At 37.7% G+C, this 13,326-nt stretch overlaps 1 protein-coding gene across 1 annotated transcript in view; it reads right to left on the bottom strand.

Annotated features, from left to right (window-relative positions):
• The window catches only part of synprb (synaptoporin b), a 34,080-nt gene extending 21,188 nt beyond the window's left edge, over window positions 1–12,892 (bottom strand). The window contains exons 1-2 of the mRNA XM_062051073.1: window positions 12,869–12,892; window positions 12,197–12,321 (exon numbers count right to left, since the gene is read on the bottom strand). Coding sequence (XP_061907057.1) covers window positions 12,197–12,321; window positions 12,869–12,892 — 149 coding nt within the window. The remainder of the gene's footprint in view (window positions 1–12,196; window positions 12,322–12,868) is intronic.
• Between the last annotated feature and the right edge of the window lie 434 nt (window positions 12,893–13,326).

Genomic DNA, 13,326 nt, shown 5'->3' with positions numbered 1-13,326 from the left:
TGGAAAGAGCAACTGTGCCACGTGTGCTTCTGCTTGGAGACGGCACCATATCTACATTTGTAGATATGGATTGTTGTTTTCTAAGTGAGCAGATATTCCAATGGCTTGTCTGATCTATTCGTCCATGCTGGCCTTCAAATTAATCAATTTTCGCTTTTCAATGATGTGATCCAACTTACAATTCAGTTCTTTAAATTGCCACAGTCTGTGTTCCCACAGCTTGACCCATGCCTTCCATTGTGACGGGCAGCCTTTGGGCACTTTGAACAGCTGCCATCGTCTTCCAAATTTGACGATACACCAAATCAATGCCCAATCGGTATATGCCCTGAAATCGACGGAAAACACTGAGAGGCACGTAATTCTCCATTTATTCCATGAGTCCCTCATGTACCCAGCAGCGAACTTTCCCTCAGGGCAGCCAGGCTCCCCCGAATCTCTTTTCCTTATCAAGAACGTTTTGTCAATTGAGTCAAGAGTCCAGCTTATCAATTCCAGGTTGAGATGTTTAGATTTCGGAAGGCAGTACAGAAAAAGAGGCTCTTAAAAGTATAGACAAGACTAAGACAAAGAGCCAAGCAGGGAGAAACAGGGAAGGAAGAGGAATGTGACTGCCTTTACCAAGTGCCAAGTGCTGATGATCTGTTGAACTCATTCATATACATTAAGTGTTGTGAATGTTTTGGACATCATTGCTCCTGTCAAGGTTAGAATGGTGAAAAGTAGGGAAAAGGCAACATGGATAAATAAAGACTCGGTCTTGACACAGAAAAGGGAGTGCCGCAGAGCCGAACTACAATCACGCAAATGAAAACTTCAAATTCACTATGAGGTTTACAAAAAAAAGTGAAATGTGTTTACCCGGACTTTGCCTAGAACAAGGGAAAAATATTTTTTCTGAAATCATCACAAACTCTAATGACAATTCTTGTGTCCTATTTGCTACAGTAAACAAACTAACAAACCCTCCAATTTCACTTCCAATAGAACTAATTTCTACATCAATGTGCAATGAGTTTGCAATATTCTTTAAGGATGAAGTTCAAGGCATTAAAATGCCAATAATTCCTGGTAAACAAATAGCTACTCTGCAGCCAACAAGTGAACTAGAGCTGGCACATTTCACTCCTGTCACTGACAAAACAGTTGAAGAAATCATCCACAGTGTGAGTCCATTTTCCTGCTGCCTTGTTGAGTTACCCACTAGATTTCTAAAATCTGTGATGAGCAGTTTGTTACCACTATACGCTCATCTAGTAAACATCTTACTACAGAATGAAACATTTCCAAAGGCCTGAAAGGGGAACTGCACTTTTTTGGGGAATTTTGCTTATCGTTCACAATCATTATGAAAGACATGAGGATGGATGTATTTTTATAATGCATTTTAAATATTAGATAAATGCGATCAAAAGTCTGCTTACAATGAAACCAATGGGAGATGCTCTATTCTGCCTGTAAAGCCCTTAAGAAACATCCAAACACCTCCATTAAGGTTGTATATACATGATGTAAGTATATATGTAATGTAGTAACAAGCACATTTTTAATAATACATCCATGCATTTTCTACCGCTTGTCCCTTTCGGGGTCGCGCGGGGTGCTGTAGCCTAATAACATTTAATTTTTACGTATTTTGATCATTTTAAGCTTAGGCGGCGCATTAATTGAAAAAACGCATCACAACATTATTTTTTTTAACAACATCCGTGATTACTACTCACTGCAGACTTTATGAGAGCCAACAAACGTATTAAAACATAACTTACTGTGCAAGGTCTGCTGTCACTAGGATGCCGACTGCTAGATATTCCTGCTTAGATGAAGAATGACCCATAACCCTCGTGAAGAAAAGGGGGGTGGACCAAAGCATCTTTTTGACATATTAAAATCATATTAAACATATTAAAATCACGAAATGTAAATGGAGTATTGTTGGCAGTTTTTGGATTGTTATTTATTGGATTTTATGGGCGAAATAGAGAACCTCTCAATGGCTCTGCTGTAAGCGGACTTTTATGTACGTTTATTTAAAAGTTAGAATGCATTTTTTTTAAATCCATCCGTCATCATGTATTTCCTAATAATTGTAAACGATAAGCAAACATTTTTAAAAAGTGCAGTTTCCCTTTAAAACTGCTGTCATTAAGCCCCTCTTGAAAAAGAGTAGTCTTGATGCCACAATACTGAACAACTATCGGCCCATATCAAACCTGCCATTTTTGGCCAAAGTCCTAGAAAAGTTGTAAAACAACAGTTTAGTGAATTTTTCCTGTTTAACAATGTGTTTGATGGTTTCCAATCAGACTATAGGCCCCATCACGGCACTCAAACAGCTCTTATCAAGGTGACAAATGATATATGCCTGAACACAGACACAGGAAAATTCTCAGTCTTTGTTTTGCTAGACCTGAGCGCTGCCTTTGACACAGTTGACCATACTATCTCATTACAGAGGTTAGAAAACTGGTTGGGAATATCCGGTTCTGCTCTTAACTGGTTCAAGTCCTATCTCGATCACATGACATACTTGGTTAAAATTGCTAACTGTGTCTCTGACCAAATGGCTATTTCCTGTGGAGTTCTTCAGGGCTCGATTTTTGGACCCCTGTTCTTCAACTTGTCCATGCTGCCACTAGGTCATCTAATACGCAGCTTCAATGTGTCCTACCACAACTACGCAGATGACTCTCGGATTTCGTTTGTATCACTGACATTTCAACATCAATGACATTAATCAAAATAACGGAATAGATCACCAATGCAATGGATAGCAAAAATGTGCTGCTCCAGTGTTTATGTACTTAACAAAAGTATTTGACACAATGAATCATAATATCGTAATACAAAAATTAGAACGTATGGAATCTGAGGGTTGGTCTTGAACTGCATATTAAGCTACTTAACCAACAGGAAGCAATATGTGAAGCTTGCCGAACACCTCAGGGATCAATACTAGGACCAACATTGTTCAATCATTATATAAACGACATTTGTAAAGTTACAAAAGATTAAAAGTTAGTATTATTTGCATATAATACAACTGTGTTTTGTTCAGGAGACAACACACAAAAGCTAATACAAATATCAACAGAAAAAATTAACAAATAAAAAGGATGGTTTGACAAAAACAAACCATCTTTGAATCTCAGTAAAACTAAAATAATACTATTTGGTCACAGTAGAAGGGAAAGTCAAACACAAATACAAATAGACCTAGTAAATATTGAAATGGTAAAAGTAAACCATTTTTTGGATGTAATAATGGATGATAATATGAACTGGAAACCTTATGTAAAAATATACAACATAACGTAACAAGAAACATGTTAATAATATTGCATATTCTCTTCTGCTCTCTCGTGTTACCATATCTGAGTTATTGTGTAGAAATATGGGGAAACAACTACAAATGTGTGCTTCATTCACTAACGATGTCACAAAAAAGATCAATTAGAATAATACATAATGTTGGATATAGAGAACATGCAAACCCTTCATTTATTGAATCAAAACTATAGAAATTCAACAACATGCATAGTGCTTTTGCAAACAGCTGAAATTATGTACAAAGCAAACTATAACCTGCTACCCAAGAATGTACAACAATGATTCTCAACAAAAGAGGAGAAATATAACTTTAAAGGAAAACCTAATTGAAAACATTAGTATGCACTTACAACACTTAAAACCTTTAGAATAGCCCTATGTGGAATTAAATTATGGAATGGATTAAGCAAGGCAATCAAACAAAGCCCCAATATGATTCAGTTTAAGAGACTATCCAAACTACAAATGCTCACAAAGTACAAAGAACAACAATTATGATAAACATCTTGAACCTTTTTTTTTTTTTAAATGAGACAATGATTATTTATGTATTTAATATTTGTTTACTTACTTATGGTATATTTCTTTAGTATTCATGTATTATTCATATATTCACTTTTCTGTTACAAACAGAGATCAAGGAAATGCTAGGATATGACAAAATTTAAATAAGATCATTTCTACTCCTTTTCGGACGTGCTTTAATGAAACAACTGGAAATATGTGATACATTACATTGTATTGTAAGCATGTTCAAAATAAACTGGAACTGAACTAAACTGAACTGGTAGCAGGTGAACGTTGGCCTGTTGATCCACTTTGTCAATGCATCGAACAGATCAGTGTGTGGATGCAAAACAATTTAATTAAGCTAAACTCAGATTAAACAGAAATCATTGTCTTTGGACCACATAAGCAGAGAGAAACTATTATTAGTCACATTGAGACCCTCTCTCTGGAACATAATAATCAGGTTAGAGATCTAGAGGTAATAAAATGACTCAGATTTTAACTTTAACAGCCACATTAAGTCAATAACATCAGCAGCTTTTTACCACCTAAAAACATTGCCGAAACCAGAGGAATAATGTCTAAATCATACTTAGAAGAACTAATCCATGCATTTGTCTGCAGCAGGTTAGACTATTGTAATGGCTTTCCTGCCGGGCTCTCTAAACGAGCTGTAAAGCAGTTGAAGTACATCCAAAATACTGCTGCTCGAGTCTTGACTATTACCAGGAAATACAACCATATTAGTCTAGTGCAGTGGTTCTCAAACTTTTTTTGTCATCCCCCACTTTGGACAAGGGGGAGTTTTCAAGCCCCACCTGCCCCCATCGCCCCAACAGAACGCTAATGCCAAGCTTAACATTTTCAAATTTATCGAACATCAAGTAACATCAAGTTTTATACATTCAAACTCAATAACATAAAATAAAATAAAGTTCAATAATAAATAAAATAACTGTGCAGCTGTGGTATAACTTGCATCAAGTTCAATATCAAATAAAATAACTTGCATCAATTCAATAATAAATAAAACAAAAGTGTTATAACTTGCATCAAGTTCAATAATAAATCAAAAAAAGTGTTATAACTTGCATCAAGTTCAATAATAAATCAAAAAAAGTGTTATAACTTGCATCAAGTTCAATAATAAATAAAAAAAAGTGTTATAACTTGCATCAAGTTCAATAATAAATCAAATAAAAGTGTTATAACTTGCATCAAGTTCAATAATAAATCAAATAACTTGCATCAAGTTCAATAATAAATAAAACAAAAGTGTTATAACTTGCATCAAGTTCAATAATAAATAAAACAAAAGTGTTATAACTTGCATCAAGTTCAATAATAAATCAAAAAAAGTGTTATAACTTGCATCAAGTTCAATAATAAATCAAATAAAAGTGTTATAACTTGCATCAAGTTCAATAATAAATAAAACAAAAGTGTTATAACTTGCATCAAGTTCAATAATAAATAAAAAAAAGTGTTATAACTTGCATCAAGTTCAATAATAAATCAAATAAAAGTGTTATAACTTGCATCAAGTTCAATAATAAATCAAATAACTTGCATCAAGTTCAATAATAAATGAAAATAAAAGTGCCACTTTGCAATCTTTGCCAAAAAAAGGAGGACAGGGCAAGTGAACATGAGTTTTACAGTACTCCAGCATTAGTGGCTGCAATGAGCCTGTTTTGCACTGCACAGCTTTTCAAATCGGGGTTGCAGGCTTGACACTGCCACTGTTAAAACCTCATTGAATTCTGGGCTGAGCTGCCTTGACGCGAGTGTTTCCCGGTGAATGACACATTGTGTCCAATGCGCATTTGGCGCAACCCTCTTTATTAGAGCCTAAAGCCCGTTTCTTGACTTTGCCATGCGCGCCATCAGAGCAAAAGCCCACACAGTTTTCCCATTTAAGGTCGTGTTCTTTGAGGAAACTGTCCATTATCTTGAACAGCTCATCAGCAGTGGCTCTATTTTTTATGTATTTGCAAAACAGCAAATCCTCGCACAGTGACTCGCCATTCACAAAGCTTCCGCTTAGCCCCGCCCCCATTAGTTACTGTTGCTGTCTGTCAAACTTTCGCTCCTACCTAGAAATGTAAAGCATACAGGAAAAATAAGTAATTTACATTTATCTATATAGCGGATTTCACAGACAGAATCACAAAGTGATTTCCAGTGTGTATAGAAAATGAAAGCATAGTAAAAAAAAAAAAATCTAAGTGAAATTTCCTCCCGTTCCTCGCGCCCCACCTGTCATGTCTCTATTCCCCACCAGTGGGGCGCGCCCCACACTTTGAGAAACGCTGGTCTAGTGCTTAGGTCACTGCAGTTGCTTCCTGTTGCTCAGAGAATAGAAAAACAGCTATCCTTGTGTACAAGTCTCTTCATGGTCGTGTGCAAAAGTATATATCTGACATGTTAGAGCTATCTGAACCATCTCGAGCTCTGAGAACATCAGGGAGTGGTCTCCTTCTGATGCCAAGGACCAGGACCAAACATGGTAAAACTGTGTTTCAGTTTCATGCGCTTAAAATCTGGAATAGTCTTCCTGAAGTTGAGAGACAGGCCTTAATGTTGGCAATGTTAAAATATAGCCAGAAAACCTTTTTATTTAATTGTGCACATGACATGTATCTACAGTGTTTTGATTGATTTAAATTTTAATTAATTATGATTGTTTTTATGATGATTGTATTTTCTGAATTTATTTTGAAATATGATCTTGTACATCTTTATTTTTGCCTTCTCTTAATTTTCTGTAAAGCACTTTGAATTGCCTTGTGTACTAATTGTATTCTATGAATAAACTTGCCTTGCCTTGCCTATTTAACGATTTATTTAGCATGTCTAAAAAGTACACGCAAACTGACACACGCTCGGTGCTTGCGCTGCAAAGACAGACAATTGACAGAGAATCCGCCGTCATAAGTGTGTGTGTCAACATATTTGCAATGTCTGCCAGAAATTAAAAAAATATGAAACAAATTGTCTATTCAGCAACATCCTTTTATAATTTTATAACTACATGCTGGGTGAACTATAGGCTGATTAAAATACATTTAATAATACTAACTCAATAATAGCCAGCTAAGAGTACACACAATTGTATTATTTTATTGCATATGCTGTTTAGCATGTGGTATTTGGATTATAGTAAATCAGCCCCCATGTCTTACTTGCTAGCATTAGCTTATCGACAGAATTTCGTTTTTCCAACCATGAGAAGGAAGACACTGAGTGTGAAGGAAAGTCCTGAGAAGAAGAAGTGGATAATATTAATTGACAAAAAGAAAGAAATCATCAAAAACATAACCGAGCGCGTAGCTAGCTAGTGAAGCAAAGCACTGCTTGTCTGCGCCATACTGAAACTAGTCGATAATACCAGCCAAGGACGTTAAAATAATATCTAAACAGCGGACATTTATCCATGAAAACATTGAGAAGCTGCTTGATGGTTTGTTTGACGGCCAAACAGCTCAAAGAATATACTCTCCAAGGTAAATGCTTTACATTATTACATTACTTCATAAAACTACTGTACAGTAGTTGTTTGTACTACGCTCTATTGTATCTGTCAGGTTTGTCACTGACAGTTCAGTTATGTTTTGGTTTTTCCTGTCTTTGTTTCCTGTCTGCGCTCTTATTTTGGTTATTTCCTGATTATCTCCCTGAGTGCTTTGTCCCCTCAGCTGTGGCTGATTGGCACCTGGCCACACCTGGTGTCAATCAGCCAGCTGCTATTTGAACCTGCCTTCCTCTCCAGTCAATGCTGGATTATTGTCACTACTACCTGTCATAATACTTGTTGTTGTAGCTCTGTCTACTTTTGTTCACTCTGCTCATGTCATAGTTCCTTCGTGTCACAGTAAGTGTTTTTTGTTTCTTGTCGACAGTGAGCCTTTGTGCTATTTTAGTTCATAGCCAAGTTTGTTCTCTGCCTTGTGTGCACCTTTTGTTTGTACCCTTTTTTTGTTTTTTTGCTATAGTGTTAAATTAAATCATGTTTTCCTGCTCAATGCCTATCGTCATCTCTGCATTTTGGGGTTCATCACCTACAAACTTTAACATAATAATCCAGCCTGATTTGAACCTCGCAGAGATGTACATGGCGGAGAGGCTTAACAAAGCTTTGGAATTAATGGCTAATTTGAAGAGAAGTTCGGCCGCTTTTCAAGACCTCTCCCACCCACCCCTGTCGTCTGTGGGCCTATCTGGGGATGTCTGGGATCCGTCCCTTGGGGGGGTGGGGGCTATGAGTAGCTGTGCAGCTGGGGAGGCACAGCTACTTCTCGCCCCAGTGGGTCTGCAAGAGACGGCGCCATCATCTCCGAGGGGTCTGCAAGAGACGGCGCCATCATCTCCGAGGGGTCTGCAACAGACGGCGCCATCATCTCAGAGGGGTCTGCAACAGACGGCGCCATCATCCCCGAGGGGTCTGCAACAGACGGCGCCATCTCCGAAGGGTCTGCAACAGACGCCGCCATCTCCGAGGGGTCTGCAACAGACGCCACCATCATCTCCGGTGGGTCTGCAACCTACGGCGCCATCATGCACTCCGGTGGGCCGGCAACTTACGGCACCACCATGCACTCCGGTGGGTCTACAACTTACGGCACCACCATGCACTCCGGTGGGTCTACAACTTACGGCACCACCATGCACTCCGGTGGGTCTACAACCTACGGCACCACCATGCACTCCGGTGGGTCTACAACCTACGGCACCACCATGCACTCTGGTGGGTCTACAACCTGCGCCACCACCATCCTCTCCGGTGGGCCAGCAGAGGGCGTCACCATAGTCTCCGGTGGGTCCTCCCACGCCGGCGGTCGAGCCGCCTCGCCAATTGCGGCGGCGTTCAACTCGTCGTCGCCACCTAAATCTTCCCCGCTGGTTGCGGGGACACTTGGCCTGGTGGCCCACCTCCTTGTCCTCACTCCACCCTCCCGTGACTTTGGACTGTTTTTTGGGGGGGAGGGGGGTTTTCTAAAAACGCCTGGTATCCGTTATGGGAAGGGGGGCTACTGTCAGGTTTGTCACTGACAGTTTTTATGTTTTGGTTTTTCCTGTCTTTGTTTCCTGTCAGTGCTCTTATTTTGGTTATTTCCCGATTATCTCCCTGAGTGCTTTGTCCCCTCAGCTGTGGCTGATTGGCACCTGGCCACACCTGGTGTCAATCATCCAGCTGCTATTTGAACCTGCCTTCCTCTCCAGGCAGTGCTGGATTATTGTCACTACTACCTGTCATAATACTTGTTGTTGTAGCTCTGTCTACTTTTGTTCACTCTGCTCATGTCATAGTTCCTTCGTGTCACAGTAAGTGTTTTTTGTTTCTTGTCGACAGTTAGCTTTTGTGCTATTTTAGTTCATAGCCAAGTTTGTTCTCCGCTAGGTGCGCGCCTTTTGTTTGTTTTTTTGCTAAAGTGTTAAATTAAATCATGTTTTCCTGTTCAATGCCTGCCGTCTCTGCATCTTGGGGTTCGTCACCACCCACACACCCTGACAGTATCGTTTTTTTAATGCTATATTTCTCATCTAAACATTTATTTTTAATTTTTAAAAGGCATGTTAAAAACTGTGCTGTTTTAGGGTACACGGCTTGATTTTAGTTCATTTTAATGGCCAATGCTGATTTAATGGGAATTTTTTTTTTTTTGTTTGTTTGTTTTTTTTTCTCATTTATATTTTTAAAGATGTCCGGTCCAGCTAAATGGGCAAATCATATTGCTGACTCAGATGCCTGTATATGCTGTACAGATTTACTGTACAAAGAAGCGGTGTGGTCTACTTATTCTGTTGCAATATTTGTTTAGCTTTAATATATTTAATATATCCTGTGTTTAGCTCAACCGGACCAGGAGGGGATAACTATCATAGATATTAGATATAGATCGGGGTGTCAAAAGTAAGGCTTATCTGGCCCGTGGGATGAGTTTGCTAAGCATAAAAATGAGGCAACATTTTTGAATGAAAGAAACTGCTGTTGTAAATTTGTCCACTAGATGTCGTGATAGCAATTCTTTGTATCTTTGTAGATGATGCTACATATGTAAAAAACAATAAACCACATGTTAGTGCACCAGTCGAGAAAAATTAGCAAACTACATAACATCCTCTAATTTGGTTTTTATATTATTTTTTTATCTTGACCGATTGAAAATTAACACCCATGAGTTGACTGATGAACATTATCACATCATTTATTCAGAAAGTATAAATAACGACAAATAAAGGTAAAATATTATTAACCGCAACATGTACGTGTAAAAAAACCTTAATGATTTGTACATTTTCAGACTGTGCTTGTTCTATTTTTAAATAAAGAAAACAATCTGAAGTTGTCTTTATTTTTAAGTTATCGTGCCGTGATTTTACCCGTCCGGCCCATTTGAGAGTAGATTTTTCTCCATGTGGCCCCCGATCTGAAATGAATTCGACACCCCTGATATAGATAGATACGAATATGTTGAGTTACGAGCTCGATTATGGAACCAATTGAGTGCATAAGTTGATGTAGTACTTACTGCAGTTGTTCGTAGTACATTATAATGTGTTGTTTTTCATACAATATTTCTGATCTAAAAGTGTAAAGCTTTAGTATGGAGAACACAAATTCAACAATAATTAATTGCTTATTAACATGCAAATTAGTAACATATTGGCTCTTAATTAGTCATTATTAAGTACTTATTAATGCCTTATTCTGCATGGCCTTATTATACAACCAGTAAGCCATTAACTAAGAGTCTTCCCTCAATAACCTCAGAATTATTGCTTATTAGTAACCCTGACCCTCACCCTTATATGTTCCCTTAGTGTCCAAATAACTCTAAATTAAGTATTTGTTACTTTAATAAGCAACTAATTAATGGTGAATATTTTCCCCATTCTAAAGTGTTACCAAAAGTGTGTTTTTCTTTTTAAAAAGCTTAATAAATGTTACAATTCTGCTGTTTGATTAAATCAATTTATATTTGTTTCGATGGGTTTCGCAACACACGTTTTTCGAGGTGTGCGCTTCCTCACAGAACCAATTATATTAATATACTAGGTTACCAATGTTATGATAGTGAAAGAAAATGACAGATGAGAACCTAAAAGAACGTGCCAAGCTCAGCATAATGAAACTGTCTCTTCAAGAGAACACTAAAAATTCTAGACAAAAAGCCTCTTAAGTATCATTATTGTAACATTTTAAGTAAGTATAATATTTTTGATTTAGATAATTATCGGATATTCATGGCTGTTTGCCTCATTTTTATAGTTCTAAATAAACTTGCTCCCCCTCCCTTGATAGATTTTATTAATTAAAAAATAGCAGTCAAGTAAACACCAGAACAGTGACCAGAGGGGACTGCAACGTACAAAGGCGCAGGACTAAATTTGGCCAATTGGTGGGGTCAATCAGAGGCATACAGTCATGGAACAGGCTGCCAGCTCATGTCAGAAACTGAGTTTGAGTTTGAGTTTGAGTTTATTTCGAACATGCAAGCATACAACATAATACATCACAATTTCCAGTTTCTCTTTTCAACATGTTCGAAAAGGAGTAGGAAGAAGCAGAGCTTATTTAATCCTACCCCTTTTCTTTTACATAACAGTTGCTAAAACTTTTGTTCACTTCCTGTTCTCAATTTATTCACAATACACTCCATAAGTAATCCATTCTTCAAATGTTTCTATACTTGACTTAGGTGATCTATATATACAACTGATGAATATGTTTTTGCTTTTTTCCTGACATATTTCAATGGTTATACATTCTAAGATATTATCTATAGCAAATGACATGTTTTTTACCACTTTGTAGTTCAGGTTCTTCATCACGTACACAGCTCCTCCTCCTCCATTTTTGTTGGTTCTGTTGATGTAGTTTAGTTCATATCCTTCCAGATCAAAATCTATTCCTTTTTTATCATCAATCCATGTTTCTGTGACAGACCTGTTACTGTGAGACCTATTTAACATTTAAAAGTGCACTGAAACAGCGGTTGAAAACTAATCAGACATGCACGCACAATTAGATTATTCACATGTTTGTTGTTTGTTTTATTTTTGTATTTTTGTTATTTGTTCATGGTCTGTGCTTATGGTATGCTTGTAATCTGTAAAGTTTTGTGATTTATGTATTTTTTTGTATCATGACCTGTTGAATGTTTACTGTATTAACCTGCCTTTGGACAACGGATGATAATTAGCTATTGTGCTAACTCCGGCATATTTACATTGTTGCTCTATGTTGATGAATATGCATTGTCCTAATTCAAATAAATAAACTAATAAAAATACAAGTGTGAATATCCGTCAGTGGGTCAACATTTTAGAGTGAAATCGTAGCGTAGTTTACCTGAAGGGATAACCAAAATCAATGATGATGCTCTTGTTACTCGGCCGACTCGCTGCACAGTCCACTTTAACCTGGAGGTGCCCAAAGTAGCCTCCACATGTTGCAAACGCACAAATGGCAAAAATCTAAAAAACAGGAAAATGGGAGTCATATTAGGACAAAAACATTCAATTGCATGAGTGATATGAGGACCTTTGGTTTGTGGAGGCAGACACGTGTGAGTGAGTGAGTGAGTGAGTGTGGCTTCTTGCATAATGCATTACCATTAATAAATCACGGGCCCAATTATTAAAGTTTCTAATTCCTTTGAAAACAAACGCTGAATAATTTAAAGGTGGGAAGCGCCGCTCACTGAGCACTGGAGGGTGGCCGCAGCAGTGCATGACTTTCGCATCAAATATTTGAACAACTTTACCTAGGCGGGAGGCGGGGTACACCCCTGGACAAGTCGCCACCTCATGGCAGGGCCAACACAGACACACACTCACATTCTAGGATGGAGGGATGGACGGTTGGGAAAACTCTGCCATCATCACTTGTATGACAACATTGACTTACTTATTTAGGACACGTCAATAAAGCCAAGGAAACTGTAAACTACAGTAGTTCGATCCAAGCATGAAACCTTACCAGTCTAAGTAAATCAATAAAAAAGGAGAGAAAGACACTTACCGGGGAAAATATGACCATACACATTTAAAAATCCCACAGATGCGTGGCCAAAGTCCACACTGTATGTGCAGCGTTTGGCATCAGGACAAAGATGTGGACAAAAAGAGGAGAGCATCCAGCAGAGGGGAGGGGCACTAACTTCCAAACGGAGGAGCCAATGAAATTGTGCACATGTTTTACAGTTTTTTCCATTTGCTTACACACAATTTTACTAACTGTGTGTCTTTTTCAAAAGATATACACACTTTTCCCAAACACCACATTCAATTTTCTTAATTCTTAGATTATTTGCAAAATTACACACTTAGGTCAAAACATAAGCCCATTCATCAAAATAAAGCAAGCATTTGTAAAAATGCAGTTTTATTGTCATTTCATTCACACAGACTTCAAATGATAAGAAACTATTGGAGTGAGTTACCCAGAACATTGATAAATACTAAACATATTTGTAAAAA

This window comes from Entelurus aequoreus, linkage group LG01 (genome assembly GCF_033978785.1).
Source record: "Entelurus aequoreus isolate RoL-2023_Sb linkage group LG01, RoL_Eaeq_v1.1, whole genome shotgun sequence".
In the NCBI taxonomy this organism is placed as follows: Eukaryota; Metazoa; Chordata; class Actinopteri; order Syngnathiformes; family Syngnathidae; genus Entelurus; species Entelurus aequoreus.
Note: the sequence above shows the minus strand (reverse complement) of the source record. Positions and strands in the feature narration are given on the sequence as shown.